General features: G+C 34.4%; 1 protein-coding gene across 11 annotated transcripts in view; it reads right to left on the reverse strand.

Annotated features, from left to right (window-relative positions):
• Window positions 1–17,993, reverse strand: part of LOC124428874 (neural-cadherin) — a 74,151-nt gene that overhangs the window by 39,043 nt on the left and 17,115 nt on the right. For 6 of the 11 annotated variants that reach the window (XM_046973485.1, XM_046973482.1, XM_046973478.1 and 3 more), the window contains 12 exons: window positions 17,644–17,890; window positions 17,284–17,503; window positions 16,850–17,126; window positions 16,181–16,776; window positions 15,671–15,817; window positions 15,251–15,442; window positions 14,048–14,080; window positions 12,667–12,678; window positions 11,368–11,558; window positions 5,004–5,193; window positions 4,648–4,830; window positions 2,587–2,776 (listed from right to left, as the gene is read on the reverse strand). In XM_046973485.1, the coding sequence (XP_046829441.1) occupies window positions 2,587–2,776; window positions 4,648–4,830; window positions 5,004–5,193; window positions 11,368–11,558; window positions 12,667–12,678; window positions 14,048–14,080; window positions 15,251–15,442; window positions 15,671–15,817; window positions 16,181–16,776; window positions 16,850–17,126; window positions 17,284–17,503; window positions 17,644–17,890 (2,478 nt within the window). Of the gene's footprint in view, window positions 1–2,586; window positions 2,777–4,647; window positions 4,831–5,003; window positions 5,194–9,904; window positions 10,096–11,367; window positions 11,559–12,666; window positions 12,679–14,047; window positions 14,081–15,250; window positions 15,443–15,670; window positions 15,818–16,180; window positions 16,777–16,849; window positions 17,127–17,283; window positions 17,504–17,643; window positions 17,891–17,993 lie in introns of all 11 variants that reach the window. The other 5 variants (XM_046973484.1, XM_046973486.1, XM_046973483.1 and 2 more) reach the window with 5 other exon arrangements.

The following is a 17,993-nucleotide window of genomic DNA, read 5'->3' on the forward strand; positions in this document are numbered from 1 at the left end:
AGAAGTGGCCCGATCAAAGTAGGTATATCAAATGTTGATTTACATTCAACCACATATTATATATTATTTTTAAATATATGTTTTAAATATATGTTTAACGTCTGACGTGAAAATCAGTCACGATATTCATTCATCATAAATCGAACTTTCTGTGAAGGAGTAAATCGTTATGGAAAAAAAAAAAATATGACGAAAGTCTAAAACGTGCGTATAATTAAAAAAGTGTCAAACACACTCGACAATGTTACGATCCAATTATTTTGCAATGCGAGAAGGATGCAATTAATTACCAGGCCGAACTGGTAAACGCACAAGCGCACTCTCGTATAGGTAACTGTCGTTACTTCCCCCTTTACCTATCTCTTGTATTTTACAACACTTCGACTCTATTGTTAACAATGCGTGCGCGGATTGTACATACATACGGTCCGTTATATTCTCGTTTTCAACGGCAACGTGCCAAGTAGCCTCTTGCAATTTAGTATAATTGCAATTTAACAGTTTTCATCCTGGTTCAAGTAGAACAAGGTACGTATAGTTAACGTCACTAACGTGCACGGATTATGAGTTTAATCGTAATGGGACGTAAGTAACATATGTGTAGGCCCGTGTTATGGATCGATTTTTCAAATTTGCTACGTATAAATTTCTTTGATAGATAACCATGAATATACGCTATCGTGTATCGCCATTATACGCATCGATAGAAGTACGTAACGTTTACGTTACACTTTGAATAACTTTTAAATTATACGTTGTATGAGAAATCCTGTTACTTCAAAGTTATATGGTTTCTAGTAAAATTACTTATTTCAACAAACATTTTCGAGCAAACAACGTTGGCTTATTGAAATCTTTGATCCCATTCGATTTCCAACTTAAAGCAAAATATTTTGTTAATTATTAAATTGAAGATCAATAAAGATTTATACTTATAAGATTTGTATACATAATTGAATATTATTTCGAATTTTAGTATTAAAAATATGACATTCTATTTAATAAAACGACAAATTCTCATAAAACGTATAACTTATAAGTTATGCAAAATAAGCATGTCTCAGCATCGCATATATATATCAGAAAGTCAACGAGAAAAATTCGATTGTCTTTGCCTAAAGGTAGAATCAATCAGAAATTTATTAGAAAATTGATTGCGACCCAGAATTTTCGAATCGGCGAATGTTAACACATTTTACAACGTTATGGTGGAAAAAAAGAGAGTATATGGAGAGCGATTCGGTGAGTTTGCGAGAGCAATTAAGTTTTCACTTTTTGAAAGATCATAAAAACTCTATGACTCAATCGGAATCAAACTTGGCTCTTTTCCATTGTCGAAAAGATTTTTTCCACTGTGGTCCCAACATTATCGCTTGGGATAAAATCCTAATTCCTTATCTTTATCTTCTTTTCCTAGTTTCACTCATTGGAAATATTCATCTTGCGGGAAAAAAAAAGGAAATTTTCTTTTCGTCATGAGCTACTTTTAATCTTCAAAACGAGTGGTACTTCACTTTTGCGTTTGAAATAAAAGGCCTTTAGCGAGATCAACGAACTTGGATTTGCGAAACGCGTAACTGTAATCGGTTTATAGGATTTCGTTGAATTAACGAACTCGAATAAGCTTCAACGTAGCCATTGACTTGAATGCGTTTATCCGAATTTGTTAAATACTTGCAGTATCGTTTGTAATCTGGGAACATTTTTAAGTAACAATAACGAAATAAGCTAAACGTTTATATCGTCGTTTAAAAATTTTTAATATTTCAGATATCAAAGAAATCTTTTTTTCATTTAGAGAAGACATTTTCATTATGCGTGAATTCATTATGTCTAGATCTTTTCGTATGAATAGTAGAACATTTGCTCTCTCAAAATCGACCCTTAGTTAATTCCATCAAGAGTAACAATGGAATTTTCATAAATAAAGAAGAAATATAAAATTAATTAAAAATTAACTCCTTGAACTTGAAACTAATTTTCTTGGGCTAAGTAATTGTTTGAAAAAGAAAATCTTTTAATAGAATCCATTTTCATTAACTTTGACAAATATTAGTATAGTTTTTGTGTAATAGAGATGGCAAAAATGTAAAAATTATAAAAATTGAATGAGAAAATTAAATACATATTCGAATTAAGAAGCATCAGATAAAGAAAAATGTATTATTTTGAAATATTTATCTTTCATATATACAATTAACATTTTAGATATAAATTTTTTTTCTTGAATAAATGATCATTTTATATAAAATCTTACATTAGTAAGATAATTCCAAATATTGAATTTCTTTAAGATCATAACTACTTATAATAAATTGTTATTAATAGTTAATTAAATCAATCTATATTTGATACTTTCTCGATAATCGATATTTTATTGCCTTGATATGTATATATATAATAAAGCTACAACTTTCACAATTAAAATCTGACGTTTATCATATTATAGAATTTGATTAACGTTTCGATATGGATATTTCGAGAAGAGCATTCGATCTACTAAAATTAGGTATCGATGTTTCCTTGCTGAAAATGTTGAATAATTATAAGGAAAACAAAAAGAGAAAATATCAAAGTGACAAGTACCTGAATTAGGTTGACCATTGTTATTGGGTCTCGCAGATGGAGCTCCATCTCTGGCTTCGACCTCGAGAGCATAGGCACCTTGTTTCTCACGATCGAAGACCACTTTTGTGAAGATCTCACCGGTTTCTCGATTAATCTCGAAGTAATCCTTTCCTTCGTTCCTGTCGCTGTCCACTATATAATACGTAACCTGCAAGGATAAAGAGAAATTTATCGGTTTTGTTCCTCCCATATAATCTTCCTTCGATTTATTTCCTTATATTCAAAATATTTGTGTGCGTGCATGTGTAAAAATAAAGTGATCTAAAATAGTTAATATGTAAAATTTCAAAAATAATCCGAAATAAATTGAAAATTTAAATATATATTCCAGTTAACAGCAAGAGGAATTGAAATAAATAAAAATCAGACATATCAAAGTTGAATTTTTCTCTAAAATTTCTTTTAGTATTTGTATCGTATTATAAATAGCATACCCTGTATTGTAAATTTATTGAATTTTTACTGCACTGATATTACTGATACAATAGAAATTTCAAAAATTGAATTCTAAAATGCAGTAACTTGGGATGATTTCTAGAATGTAATTTGCTTTTAAAATGCAACATGTGCAGTTACTTAAAGTCGTTTATCAAAATGGTGCACTTGTTTACGTACAAATACTAACCATTGCTCTTCATGATAAATAAGAACGGACTTTACGGGCAACCTAATCAATCGTGAAGCTCCTTCTTTTGTTTTTTCGCAATCAAGTTTTTTGCCTAAAGCACGAAAAAAAAAAAAGAGAAAAAGAACTAGACACTTGGCAAGAGTCCATCGATTTTATCCGGTGCAATTAGAGAGATTGGAAGAAATACCGGAATTTCGATCCGTCGTCTTTAAATTATTCGCCGGATAATTATCGCTATCAATGATGCGAAGATATGCGATTGGATCATTCGAAGCGAATAAAAACGCTCTTATGAATTCGGTCAGTGCGAATAATTCTTCCAATGATTGATATCATACAATAAATGGAATTTATCATTTCTTTTCGATTAGTTACTTAAATATTTGAAAAGCATTGCATTTTTGTGATGACGTAAGACAAGATTCAATTAATTTTTCTTTAACAACTTTTCAAGATATAAAGTTAAACTAAAATATACGAATGTAACGTTACGTATTCTTATATAAATAATTTTTCTCCTTTAGCCATATTTCTTGCAAAGTTCAAGAGCAAACGACTCAAAAGAAACACGAAAGACAGCACACGTATCGAATCGTTTCAAGAATATCCGAAAGCATCTTTTCCAGGTCGCTGAGCCGACCAAAGGAGTATATCGAAGGTACGAGTTTCGTTCGTTTCTCTATGCGAGCTCGCTCACGTCGTTACTTTTCTCCTGAAAACAGTCCTTTTCTCTCCGATATCAAAGAGCAACGATAGCTGCTAGCGACCGTACACTTTCACGTTGCTACTTCGAATAATAGAGATTCCTAAGAGACTCGTTTCAGGCTCGATCTTCAGTTCGTACGAGCTTGTGCAACGTGCGATGTACGAATCACGTATCCGATTCTTTACCTTCTGAATCTAAAAGGTACGCGTTCGAAGTTTCTCTAAAGTTCAACATCGAATTTCGAACAACTATGATTACAATTTTATCTACTTCGTATTTTCCTTATGAAACCTACTCTTAGAGAATAGAGTTTCGAACTCAATGCGATTTAATAAATAACATTTGAGATATTTGACGTCATATTTCCTATTTAATATAAATTTCTACGTAAATTGAGAGGATATGTATAAGATTATCTCAACAAAGAATTGATTTTTTATGATTCGCCTAAATGAGCGATTCCTTTAAAAATAGTACATTTATGAAATGGGAATAGTAAAAAATATAATTTAAAAAAAGAGAATTTTCGTATCGTTACATTTATCTCAGTATCAAAAATATTTCATTTAATATAATCAAAATCAGGTTAAAATACTTGAAATACTTGAGTTAAGTTTATCGTAAATTGTATCTTAATACTCTCTTGGAAACAAAGGGCAGAATATGCTGATCGGATCGAGCTTACCTGATTGTTTGGGAAAGTACCGTCCTTGTCGATGGCGTTGACCTGAGTAACCTTACTACGGATCGGCTCACCCTCGAGCACGGTCTCTTGTTCACGTTCGGTGAAAAGTGGTATCTCGTCGTTAACGTCCTCCAACATAATGTGAACCGTCGCTTCTGATGCAAGTTGTTGCGCTCCATTGTTCTACGGAAGAACGTAATATATGTGAAATATATATATGTGTGTATGAGATCGAAGCGTATTAAACGATCACGATTTGATCACTCTACAAAATTCCTATATATTCTTAAAGAATTCCATCTGATATTATTTTCTTCAACGAGTTATAGTTACGTATAATTTCATATTTTACATACCTCCACTCGTATCGTTAGATTGTATTCCTTTATACTCTCATAATCCAACGGATGATTGACTTTGATATCCGCCCAAGTTACAGATTGTTCTGCACGCTGTTGAAGGTAAAAGGTGTGATACTTGTTCGTTTGTGCCGTAGAACCAGGCATTAAGTGGTAAAAAACCGTTGGATTATTGTCGATTCCAGAGCTGTCGACACATATACACGAAAATGAATCGTTACTACGTGAGTTAACGATAGGGATAGAAAAAGGGTTGACTGATCAAGCGAGAATTCGAATCGACTTTTAAACAAACGGAAACGGAAAACTTAAACAGAAACGAAGACGGAAATGTATCCTTTATTGTTATAGTAATTAATATAAACAATGAAATCAACTATTCTTTTTACTATCGATAAAATATCTCGAAATGAAAGGTCTCATCATGCGACGTATCAAATATGTAATATACACATACGATTATAATAAAGACAAAAAAAGAAACTTTTACTTAGAGAACGAAAGTTATATCCGAGAGAAATGTGCGAATCTTATCTCGTTTTAGAAAACTCCATAAAAAACGATCAACAAATATTCTTAACAAATATTTCTTGAAAATCGTTTTCTCGTAAGCTCCGAAACGAGATAAATCATTGGATATTCCTTCTCGGTCCTTTCACTCTCTGTCTATGTAATATACTCAATGAAAAAAATAATGATAATAAATAAATAAATAAAAAAAAAAAAAACATTTGGTAATACGACAAATTTTATTCTTCTTCTTTTCCCTTTGTTACTCTTCTTGCGAGCGAGAAGAAAACGTCAAGTTTGGACGATTTCTGAGGATTTTTCGTAAAGTAAATTTTATGATTATCGATATTTATCGATATTTTCCTTTTTTCCGACTCGTCGTCCGTATTTTCCGTTTCTATAGTAATCGATATTCGTGCCTCAGGTTCGATATATTTGTATAAACCTGATACATATTCTCAACAAAAGGAACATCATAAAGTGAAAGGTAGTTGGCATGATCGACGAACACAGGACGATAATGAACACTAGCTACGTTCCCTCTCCAACACAACACCTTTTGTAGACACGAAATTGCTCTGACAAATGTTAGTCTAGCTGTTTGTCACTTTCGTATTTACCGCTGGACTCGTTACGACCGACGATCTCTATCGACATTTATATTCCTTTGTACTCTACCTCGAAAAATTAAACCAATGTAATCAATTTTCATTCAAATCAAAGAAAACAAATTTACCCGAAACTATTTTCTAATTAGAAACCATCGTTAATAATGATCATTCTGTTACAATTTCGATAAATTATTTCGATTGAGTTACACGCTGAAAATTAGATATGACTGATTCATAGTAATTATCATGCGCATTAATAAACGAGACGCTTTTGCTCGTAAACGTCGATTAACGAGACCTCGAATAGGAAACTCATAAAATTGACCAAATTTATTCATTAGACTCTCGATAAAGCACGGAGTTCAACTTTCGTTCGATCTCGTTCGTTTTCTTTTCATTTGATCGGTCTTCACGAAGTACTAGAAAAACAAAAGAAATATATATACGTGTGTGTGTGTGTGTGTGTGTGTGTGTGTGTGTGCGCGCGTGCGTGTGTAAAAAGAGAAAGAGAGAAAGAGAAATATAAAAAGAAAGAGAAAAATCAACGTATTACACGAATAGAGGAAATAGAAAATTAGACCTTTCATTAGCCCCAGTATTTTTTCTCCTTATACATTTTTTCCTTTTGAAGAAAAAGAGAAAAAGAGAGAGATGAATAAAATAAAAGAGAACGAGATCGTTCGAAGGGAACCACACACACACACACACACACACACACACATACACGCGTTCAAATAGAACGGCCTGTACGATGTGCTTTCCGAGTCATCCGTTGGACGTCCGAACAGAACATACGGTTCATCGATCCATGAAAAGGATGAAAGAGAGAGAGAGAAAGGGAGAGAGAGATAGAGAGATAGAGAGAGAGAGAGAGAGAGAGTGAGAGAGAGAGAGAATGAGAGAGATCCGTCCTCTATCTCCGTCTCTATCCACACACTAGAACTACACGTCGTAGCCATTTCTAAAGGACTACCCGGCAAATTAATAGCACCGTTTGTCAGTCGAGAATAGGTTGGCATTAGAAAACTCGTACGAAGCTTTCATAGATGCTGCGTCCTGAACCACGTCGAAGTAATAGGTGAATTCAATGGTGCGTGTCGTTCGTCATCTTAGAACCTGTCATTTGTGAATACTCGATGACGCTCTTTATTTTTAAAACACTTGTCGACATTTCCGAATAATTCCCCGTGCTTCGGGCGTTTTTTAAAAAGTCGATATTTTTTTTTTCCTATACTTTTTCTTTTTCATTTTTGAAAGGAAAATACAGAAAAAAAAATTGATGTTTTCAACGCTAGAAGTATCGAAATACTATGAATGATGGCTTGCAGACTTTTTCTTTGATGATTGAAAGCAATAATAAAAATTCTATTTTTGCAATATGAGATAAACCAAAAACGTAAAGAAACAAATGATTTTTTTTTCAAATCCATGAATATATAACAAAAAGACATCGATAATTCTAACGTTAAAAATTTAATCCTCTCGTTGTTATCTTTTGGTAAGAACTTTGTTCTTTTTTTTAATAAACTATCTAATAAAAAATTGACCGGTCGTGTATGTCCAGCGGATATATCTCACACGTGTACATACATACATATGTATAAACGTGTATATGTGTTTCGGTTAGTAGCGCTAGCTCGAATAAGCACGATCCCTTTACCCTTTGCAACCCATGTGCTCGTGTGAACTACTACGACGCATGATCGTAGCTCGTGTGTGCTCTGATATATGTGTGTGTGTGCACGAAAAGAACGTTGAAAGGAAACATTTATCCCGAATTACAATTCGTACGAATGCACATAAATGAGACTAGAACGAAGCTTTATCTACGGTACACACAAAAATATTGTCCTAATACGATATATCAAATTCTATTTTTGAATAATAATATTTCATGTCTCTTTTCACATGTTTATACGTAATACAACAAATGACTAGTTTTCGTTCAAAGAAAGAAAGAAATAGAGAGAGAGAGAGAGAGAGAGAGAGAGAGAGAGAGAGAGAGAGAGAGAGAAAGAGAAAGAGGACATACACAAAGTACCATTAGTATCATTTCCACCATGAATTTTCGTAAAGCATGTCATTTTTTTGTTTCTTTTACCCCTAAGTTATGTCAAAACTGCAAGTACGAATATAACAAGAATACCAAGTTACAAAGTCGCGTTTTCAAAAGTTTACCGAACGCAACATTTGCTATCCTTGTTATGTTCAGTTCTTTACTCTTATAAAATTGTTCTTTTTATGACTTGCGCTCGAACTTTCCGTTTTTTCTCCTTTTTTCTCTTTTGATCTTATGTTTCTTTTTTTCACTTTCGAATTTATAGAAACTCTCGTTTCCTCGCATTCTTGCTACTTTACAGGACAAAACAAATTGTTCGTCGACAAAAATACTACGAAGAACACAATACTACGCTCTCGAAAAGAATAAAAATGTATAATATGTAATATGTATGTATATAATGTGTTAGACGATAAACCTAACGCATATATTAAGCAACTCGTGTAACGCATGCCCAAAAACGAATTTATGGCATTCATAAAAAATACATTTCGGCGATCTAGGGTTTTATAATATATAGAAATCTTTGCGATTGTAAACAACAAAATGGGAGAAAAAACGAAACGTATGTCGATGTTTTATAAATTAAAAATAAAAAAGATAACCATGGCGTATATGCCAAGAAAGAAATGCGACGTTTTTGTTTGTTCAACACTCTCATCACTTTCATCGGATTTATCTTAACATTGTTGTTTCGTCCTACGCGTGTTGCCATAATCAAACTGACAATGATATCATCGAAATCGTGCTCAAAAAGAGCAAAAGTAAATTTTGAAAATAAGCCAATCTGATGTGCAAAACGATGAAAAAAAAAAATAAATAAAAATGACAAAACACACGCGTGAATGTGAGAGTGTACTTGGTGGGAGTGATTCTGGAAAGCATCTAGTCGTAAAACATGCCCAAAAAACTGTTTACGGCACACACGCGCACGCATATACACGCACGCACGCACGCAAACAAACATACACTATTTCTATACAATGTTTTACGTAGGTTTTACATAATGGTATCGTGCGACGTATTTTGATCCTTGTTGCATGACATATGTGTTGTTTTGTCGTCCATTTTCTTTCGATTTATCGAATTTATTGTACGGAGAAGAAAAGTGAGAAAATAATCGACTCATAATTTTGTCTGAACCGAAAAGCGAATACGTTTGTGAGATATTACAAATGATTTTTTGATAGTTGTTTCATTCATAAGAAATTAATAAACGTTACGAAAACGATGAGAAGTGAAAATCGAAATTCTTTTTCCAAAGCCCATTGTGATTTTTACAGAACATGTGTTACATAATGAAAAAAAAACTTCATATTTTACAAGCATGTTCTATCGCACCTAAAAGAAAATGATTCGATAAAAGCAAGAAAAAATTGTCGAATCAAAGAGACCAGTGTAACTATCATATTGATATTACTAAGGAAATATCTTTACGTTTCATAAAATGTTCTATCAAATTTCACTATAACTCAGAGTTATTTCTTCGACTTAAAAATTATTTAAGAAAAAGAGAATATATCAACGTCTCAATTATTCGATGTCAAAAAAACAGTTTGTATTGGCTTACGCGTGTATGTGTTTGTATGCGTGTGTATGCGAATTCGTACACAATATCAATTATAACGTGCACAAGAAACAATATACTGCGACGAGATTGCGTGCAGGGCGGCGGGTTCGTGCAGAGAGCCGCACGGAGCATTAACAGTGTGACAGACCTGGCTTTAACAGATACAACTTTAGCCCCAACGGCCATGTTCTCTCTACAGTAGATCGGGCCATACACTACGTGGTCCCATACGGGCGGATTATTCGCACGGTCCACAACGTCAATCTGAACCTCCACCGTTCGCGACATGGGGTTGACGCCCTTGTCTTGGGCCTTCGCCTCCAGCTTGTATGTCTCGCGCTACGCACCAGACCGCGAGTGTATCGCAAACGGGAACAAAAAACAGTCGGTGTTAGTGTCAAAGGTCGAAGCTCATGATAGCGATAGGTATTCGCTCTTCCACCATTTTCTCTTTCTCTTAGCTCAATTAATAGATTGAGCTAAATCAGAAGAGATCAGAGGTTGTTTCGTTGGTTCGTTCCGCTGTTCACAGATCGACGCCTTTAAAAACAAACAAAATTCAAAAAGAGAGAAAGAGACCAAAAGGTCGAACAAAATTAGCACGAGCAGCAGCTGGAGGCTAAACGAGATAGATCGTAAGGGTATAAAAAAGGAGCGTAGGGGTGAAGACTTCGGACGATCGACGAAGAGATGGCTAAAAGCTCTTGCCTTTCTTTGTTCTTCCAAACTGCTAGAAACTGCGCCTGAAAAAACGCTTTTTTCCCTACGAGACGATGTCCTTTCGATATATATGCTATATATATATATATACCTATATATATATATATATACACACGTACGTATATGTATATGTATATGTATATCCTAATATAGCGCCTTCATTTTCGCGGCCCAAGTATCGACGACAACGCTGACGAGTATGATGGATAAACGGTTCCCGCTTATTCGCCCTCGCACGATGATTGGATATTAAATTTATTTTGCCCACGAAGATCACAACGACCATTGCGAAAGAGTCGTCAATTGTCCAAATGGATATACGACGTCGTTCGAAATATCTTTGGTCGTTGGGACTCTTCGTGGTGCCAATAAAGGGGCAGATGGTGATAGTAGATAGTAATAATAGTGATGGTAATGATGATGATGAAGATGATGATGATAATGATGATGATGATGATGATGATGATGATGATGGTATTGGTAATAGTGATGGTAGTAGAATAGTAGATCTAATTACTGTAGTACCGATGTTTTCCGATTTAACGGGCCGTACTTAACCATAAGTGCTTCCATATTAAAACAAAAAAAAAAGAAAAGAAAAGAAAGAAAGAGTATAATACAGATATAGATATGCATACGATATCTATGTAATGTGTAAATATGTAATACCAAAAAGAAGGTAGAAAAATGATCGATAAGAAATAAGGAAAAAATGAAAGTGTCTGTATCATGTGTTTGTTATATGTTTTGTGTGTTTATTTATAAAATGGAAAGAGAAAATAAAAAAGAAAGAACGAAAGAGAAAGAGAGAGAGAAAGAGAAGGTAGCACACTGTATGGCACGGCACGGCATGTCACGTGTCTTGTCTCGGTCATGTCGTGGTATACAAACCTGGCTTTCACCGACGTCACTACAGTACCCACTGTGACATTTTCTTTGATGTGAATGGGGCCGTATACATTCGCATCCCACACAGGTGGTTTATTGTTCCTGTCTACGACGTCTAACTCAACGTCCACGTCTGCGTACAAGACTAGCATCCCTCTGTCGGAGGCCCGTACTCGTAGGCGATAGGTGTCACGCTATAGTGGCAAAACATTGGGCCGTCAACTTACACAGGACAATTTTCTTATTGTTTTGATTTTTTTTTGTTTTTTTTTTGATTTTCGTTTTGTTTGACTGTTTTTTTTTCGGCAAGTTGTTACTTTTCTTTTGATTTTCTGTATTATTCATTTTGTTTGCGTCGATCGTATTAGAGTTTCATTATTTAATTTCATTTCGTCACTCGAGTCCACGTGAACGTTTTGAGATCAAGTCGATATCAGAAATCAAATATAAACAAGAGAAAGAAAGAAAGACAGAAAGAAAGAAAGAAAGAAAGAAAGAAAGAAAGAAAGAAAGAAAGAGAGAGAGAGAGAGAGAAAGAGAGAGAGAGAGAGAGAGGACGACGCGTGCTCGCAAGTATCTCCACGATTAAAGATCCAGAATTCCCAGTAGATTATCACAGGCTTCTTTATCGTCCTTGTACTCCTTCGTGTTTATTAGAAATGTTTTTTCTCACTGCTGATCTGAAACCTCTCGAAAAAGTTTTTTTTTTACAGTTTACAAATTGTTTATCGATTTTACGTACTGTTTACTTTGCAATCGCGATCAAAGGAGAACTTCAGACGAAAACCTAGTATATTAGGAATAATATGTATATATATATATATATATATATATATATATATATATATAAAATAATAGAGCCATCGAATTTATAGATCCTTCTCATATGGATACTTACGAGCTTAGGACGAAAATAAATAAATGCATAAATTTCGTGTGTGTGTATATATATACTAAAAATGTATATATACCGCGTTTAACGAAAGATTCTTCAACAAAAGATACGTAATAAGAGAGTAGGGAAAACGAAGGTTAAAAGAGAGCAAAATAGAAAGAGAAGAGAGAGAGAGAGAGAGAGAGAGAGAGAGAGAAACTGTTCGAGTGACAATAATAACAACTGCAAGTTGCAAAAAATCATCGAAAGAATAACATTCTATAGTAATCGAAACTCAAAGGCTCTCTGTATTAATACATTGCAACGAATATTATGCTTCCTGCATACGTACGATAATAATGACTATCGCATCGTTTTCATATTTTTCGATGCAAAGTGTCAAACACAAGAGTATTATTCCTACTTACTGGAAAACAGCCCTTTTTTTTGTCATCATCAAATCCGAAGAAAGTAAATGGTGCAATAAACACAAACATAAACAATAAGAAGTTGAAATTAGTTCCTTTACGAAATCAACCAATGCAGGCATTTTCATGCAAGCGAGAATGCATTAAAGAGGCATCTTGGAAAAATCTTGGAATTTGGCTAGGATAGGAAAAGAGAGAGATATATATATATATATACATATATATATGTATATAAAGACAGAGAGAGAGAGAGAGAGAGAGAAAGATAGAGAAAGAAAGAGGGCAAAGGACGATTAGCTGGCCGGCTAGCTGTGGTCGGTACAAACGGAGAAACGTATTCCGGAATTAAGGGTGGACGGAAAAAAATGACAAAGATTCCTGGGGCTCTGATTCGTTCGTTCGTTTTAACGACACTCAAAAACCGATGGACGTTATATATATATTTATGTTGTACGTATAATATCTATATACGTGTGTAGATAGCAATTTCTATTGTATTTCGCATCGGTCACAAGTCATACATTATCTGCGCCGTATGCGTTCATTCCGTTACGACAGTGGTATGCTGCCCCAATCACAGAAGAAAAAATGTCACACCACGGACAGACTTCTTGCAATCTACTTGCTTTTTCACGCTCTCGACACAAAAAATCGTTCTTTTTTTCTTTTTTTTTTTATATATATATATATATTCGTATGTATAGGTATATATATATATTTATATATATATTTGTCAGTCACGTCGTGATGTAGCGGGAAAATGAGGCAAGGTAGTGAAAATGGGAAATAAATGGTGATATTGCGAGAGTAGAATAGATGATAGATCTTGATGAATAGAATGTGATGATAGAAGAAATGGATAAAAGATTGCAAACGATGAATGTGTAAATGATCGAAATCAAAAAAGAAACGTGATCGTAACGAGTCAAACCAAAATCAAACGTAGCAGAAAAGAAAACGCGTATAGACAAATAAATTATGAATGAAAAATAATGATAAAAGATGGAAGAATTGACAAACAAAGATGCAAAAGAAAATAATGAATCGAAACATCGAAATAATGAATCAGAGAAAAAAGGTGAAAGCATACGATGAAATAGGAATAAAAATAAAGGCGGAGAGCGGAAGAAAGAGATAGATATAGAAAGAGAAAGAGAAAGGGAGAGAAAGAGAGAGAGAGAGAGAGAGAGAGAATTAGATAGAGCATGATAGTGAGCAAAGTGACGTAGAGGTCGAAATAGAGGATGGATGAAGGAGCGAGAGCGAGATCCGTTCCTGTAAAGGAATCAAAAATACATTCATATAAAATATGCAAGCATTTGTCAAAAATTGTTTATGTCTGATGCACCACAAAATGCGTAGAGGTTGAAGTACACCTTACGTGGGGGTCAAAAAATGTCGTTCCCACCTGCTCCTGGAAGTTCAAAAAACATCACTTCCCTTTTGAAAAACATTTAAATTAGTATGTTAGAAGAACATTAAAGATTATTAGTCAATTTGTTCGTTTTCCTATTTTTTCCTCTGTGTCATTCTTACGTATCTCTAACGCGTGTCGTACAAAAATCGTAGACTTCTTTTCTTTGGCTAGTTTAGAAAAGTAAAAAAATATACGCGCAGCGCAAAAAACTTGGACCGGCGGAATATTGTGAATTTCGGAATAGTCGAATTTAGGTCGAATGGTCGATCGAAATGAACGTGAAAAATCAAAGGAGCGAAGAATAAATCGCGTTCAAAGAACGATTTATTGATTATTACTCGCGTAATATCGAGAAAAAATAGTAGAGTCATTGGACAAGAGGTGTTCGAAGCACGTTTGTATTTGAAAAAAGAAAAAAAAAGGAAAAAAAAGAAAAAAAAATTGAAAAAAAAGATACTCGCGCCGCAGACAGAATGAAAGAGAGAGAGAGAGAGAGTGTTCTGATGCAAAAATAGCCCGAACGGTCGATCGATTCAGGTACATGAAGCGTTTGAGGAAATCAGGCATAGCTAAGTATTTACCATAGTGAACACATTGTGCATATCAATGGGAATTAAAAAGTTCTATACATGTGCCGTAAAAAGGAAACTCATTTCGTTGCATATTAGTGATGAGAGAAATAATTATCGACCAAACGCATATTAGTATACAAGTTTATCCGGCCAGTAACAAAACGGATTCGTGTTAAAGAACGTAAGTTAACGCAAACGTACAATATATCGGCATATGAAATATGTATATATGTATATATCCATAAATATATACACACGACATGTAGATGTAAACATATACATATATATATATATACGTATATACATATATATGTGTGTATATATATATATATGTATATATGTATGTATATATGTATGTGAATACACACGTATGTATATATGTATAAATTATATACATTTATATTGTCCGGCGTACGAGATCTTGGATAACGCACGTGAACGTGTAAAAATTTTGATAAAAAAGGAATCGTAGAAATTGAATCGTTCTGAATAATTCCAATTATGGCTAAGTGCACGCGCGTGTTCCATCGAACCGTGGCCGTCTTTACGATTAAAGAGATAAAATATGCGAGTCAACGTTGAAATAGATACTCACATCTAATGGCTTCTTTAATACGATCCAACCAGATTCTGGTTGTATTTCAAAGTACTCCAAGCCTTGATCGTTGTTGGGTGCGCTCAAAGTATATGTTATAGCGCCATTGTTATCGGCATCTTCGTCAGAAGCCGAGACTCTCAATATATTTGTTCCAATACTCGCATCTTGTTTCACATTTTCGACGTATCTCTGTAAAATAACGTTTAATAAAATAAGCTCGCTTTTGTTATCTTTCTAATTTATACGACAGAATCATTATTATTATACAAGGCGAATCATTAAACGTTGATAACTATGGTATCTTTGAATTCTCGACGTTTTCTTATATCATCAAAACTATCAAAGATATTTTAAGTAAAAACGTTTAATGATTTATCTGATATAATTATAATAATTTTTCTTATCTTGTCTACGTACTTGACGGTCAAATAATGGCGGATTATCATTAACGTCAGTTATCTCAACGGTGAAGGAACAAACTCCTTCCAAGGAGGGTTCGCCTTGATCCGTCGCTTTAACGGTAACCGATACGAACTTTCCGTCGTCGCCTTCACGATCAAATACCTGAAAGTAATTATGATGAGCATAATCGGGTCGTGTCCCTAATTGCTCTCTCTCCCTCTCTCTCTCTCTCTCTCTCTCTCTCTCACTGCAGCAGCCTGTTTAAATGCTCTCTGTCGTTGCCATGGTCGATGAAACACCATTCGAATTGGTAATTAAGGTATAATCGTTTTAGCCTTCTAGCAAATCTGCTTCTAGTTCAAGGTAAAAGATCGAGAGCAATGCGTAAAATGTAGATCATATGATTTAGCATATGACGAAGATAACATATCGTGCTACGTTTGATTAATTATAATAAAAATGTGAACGATGCTTTTTTAGGAATTTTTTCTTTTTCTCAGATGAAATTTTGCTATAAATACTTACCTTATTCGTGGATACTTGGCCAGTTTCCTCATCCACCATAAACTTTGTTCCTTTCTGATTGGGTTGTTGTACTATAGAATATTTTACTTGTCCATTGACACCCTTATCTTCATCAGTTGCTTGTACCTTTATCACTGGACTCCCATTAGGAGCACCTTCTTCGACTTTAGGATTATAAGTACCACAATCTTTAAACACTGGCTTGTTGTCATTCACATCGGTTATGAAAACAACAACTACCGCTGTACTGGTATGAATTGTCGCGTCCCCGTTCAAACAACAAGCACCATCGTCCAAGGCTGTGACATTGAGCTCGTACTTGTCACGATCCAATGATATTTTATCCCCGTGAAGACGTATAACACCTGTAATCTCTTCGATGACAAATTGTCCCGACGTAGTATTTCCACCCACGAATCTAAATCGAACGTTATCACCATCTTTATCCGACGCTACCACAGTTGTTACCAAAGTATTTGGTCCAGCATTTTCGTCCACGTTTGGCGTATACACTTGTTGGGAAAATTTCGGCTCCTCGTCATTTTTATTTTTCGTATAAATTCGTACCGTTGCTGTACCGGTCTTAGAAGGTGTACCTAATTACATTTATAATATACAAATTTTAATCATTTTTATCATCCATGTGATATTAATTTTTGAAAAACTCACCTTTGTCTTTAGCCGTAACAACAAATTCGTAATAAGCATTGTTATTGTCGGCATCGAGTTGTTTATTGTTAACGATAATACCATTGGAATCGACACTAAAATGATCGTCCGACACTAAATACTCTATTTCCGCGTTTGCACCAGAATCGGCATCAGTTGCTTTAACTTTTAGTATGCTGGTACCCAGAGGAATATCTTCGTCAACGTTGTGAGCTTGATAGTCCGGTAATTCAAACTTTGGAGCATTGTCGTTCACATCGGAGACACGGATGGTTAACTGAAAACATATGCATTGATATATTCAATTTAAACGTTGCAATCGTATCGCAAAATGATAATAAACCATCTAAACCAGTAAGCTATTTTCACGTTTAAACATTTCGTTAACTTGCAACTTTAAATGTCGAATATTATTTTAAAACTAATGAAACTACCTCGACCGACGTTGAAAATCCACCAGAATCTTCGGTAGCGGTTACTATTAAAGAATAGATGTGTGGTTGTCGTAGATCCTCAAAATCGAGTTCCTTTGCTAATTTAACGATACCGGAAGTAGGTCCAATATTAAATGTTCCTGCAGCACCTTGTCCTTGAGCTTTCAAAGTATATCGAATTTCACGATCCGCAAATGACTTAGCTTTCACTGATATGATGCTACAAAATGAAATGTATAAGAATTTTTCTCGCATAAAATCGAAAATAATTGATGCCATTGCTTTCTTTTTTCTTTCTTTTTTTGATTGAAAAATAATAATCAAAAAAAAAAAAAAAAAAGTTAAAAATATTGAACTTACTCAGAATCTTTCTTTTGATTTTCTGGAATCTCAGCTTCGTAAGCTGTCATGTAGAACTGTGGTGCACGTTTGCCTCCAACGATCGATAGTCGTTCTTCCGGAGTTGACTGGAAATGTCTCTCATCTATTCGACCGTTCTGATCTTCAGCTTTTACGTATAGAACGTACTCCATGTCTAACTGAAAGAGATCCGTACCTCGAGTACGTACTACGCCTGATCTTTGATCGACCTCGAAACGACCACCGGCTGCAAAAAAAAGAAAAAAGATATCGAAGTTGCAATTTAAAAAATTTTTCATTCATTGGCATTCGACTTGTAGTTATTCATTCGATAACATTCTAGCTAGGCT

Source organism: Vespa crabro, chromosome 13 (genome assembly GCF_910589235.1).
Source record: "Vespa crabro chromosome 13, iyVesCrab1.2, whole genome shotgun sequence".
Lineage (NCBI taxonomy): Eukaryota > Metazoa > Arthropoda > Insecta > Hymenoptera > Vespidae > Vespa > Vespa crabro.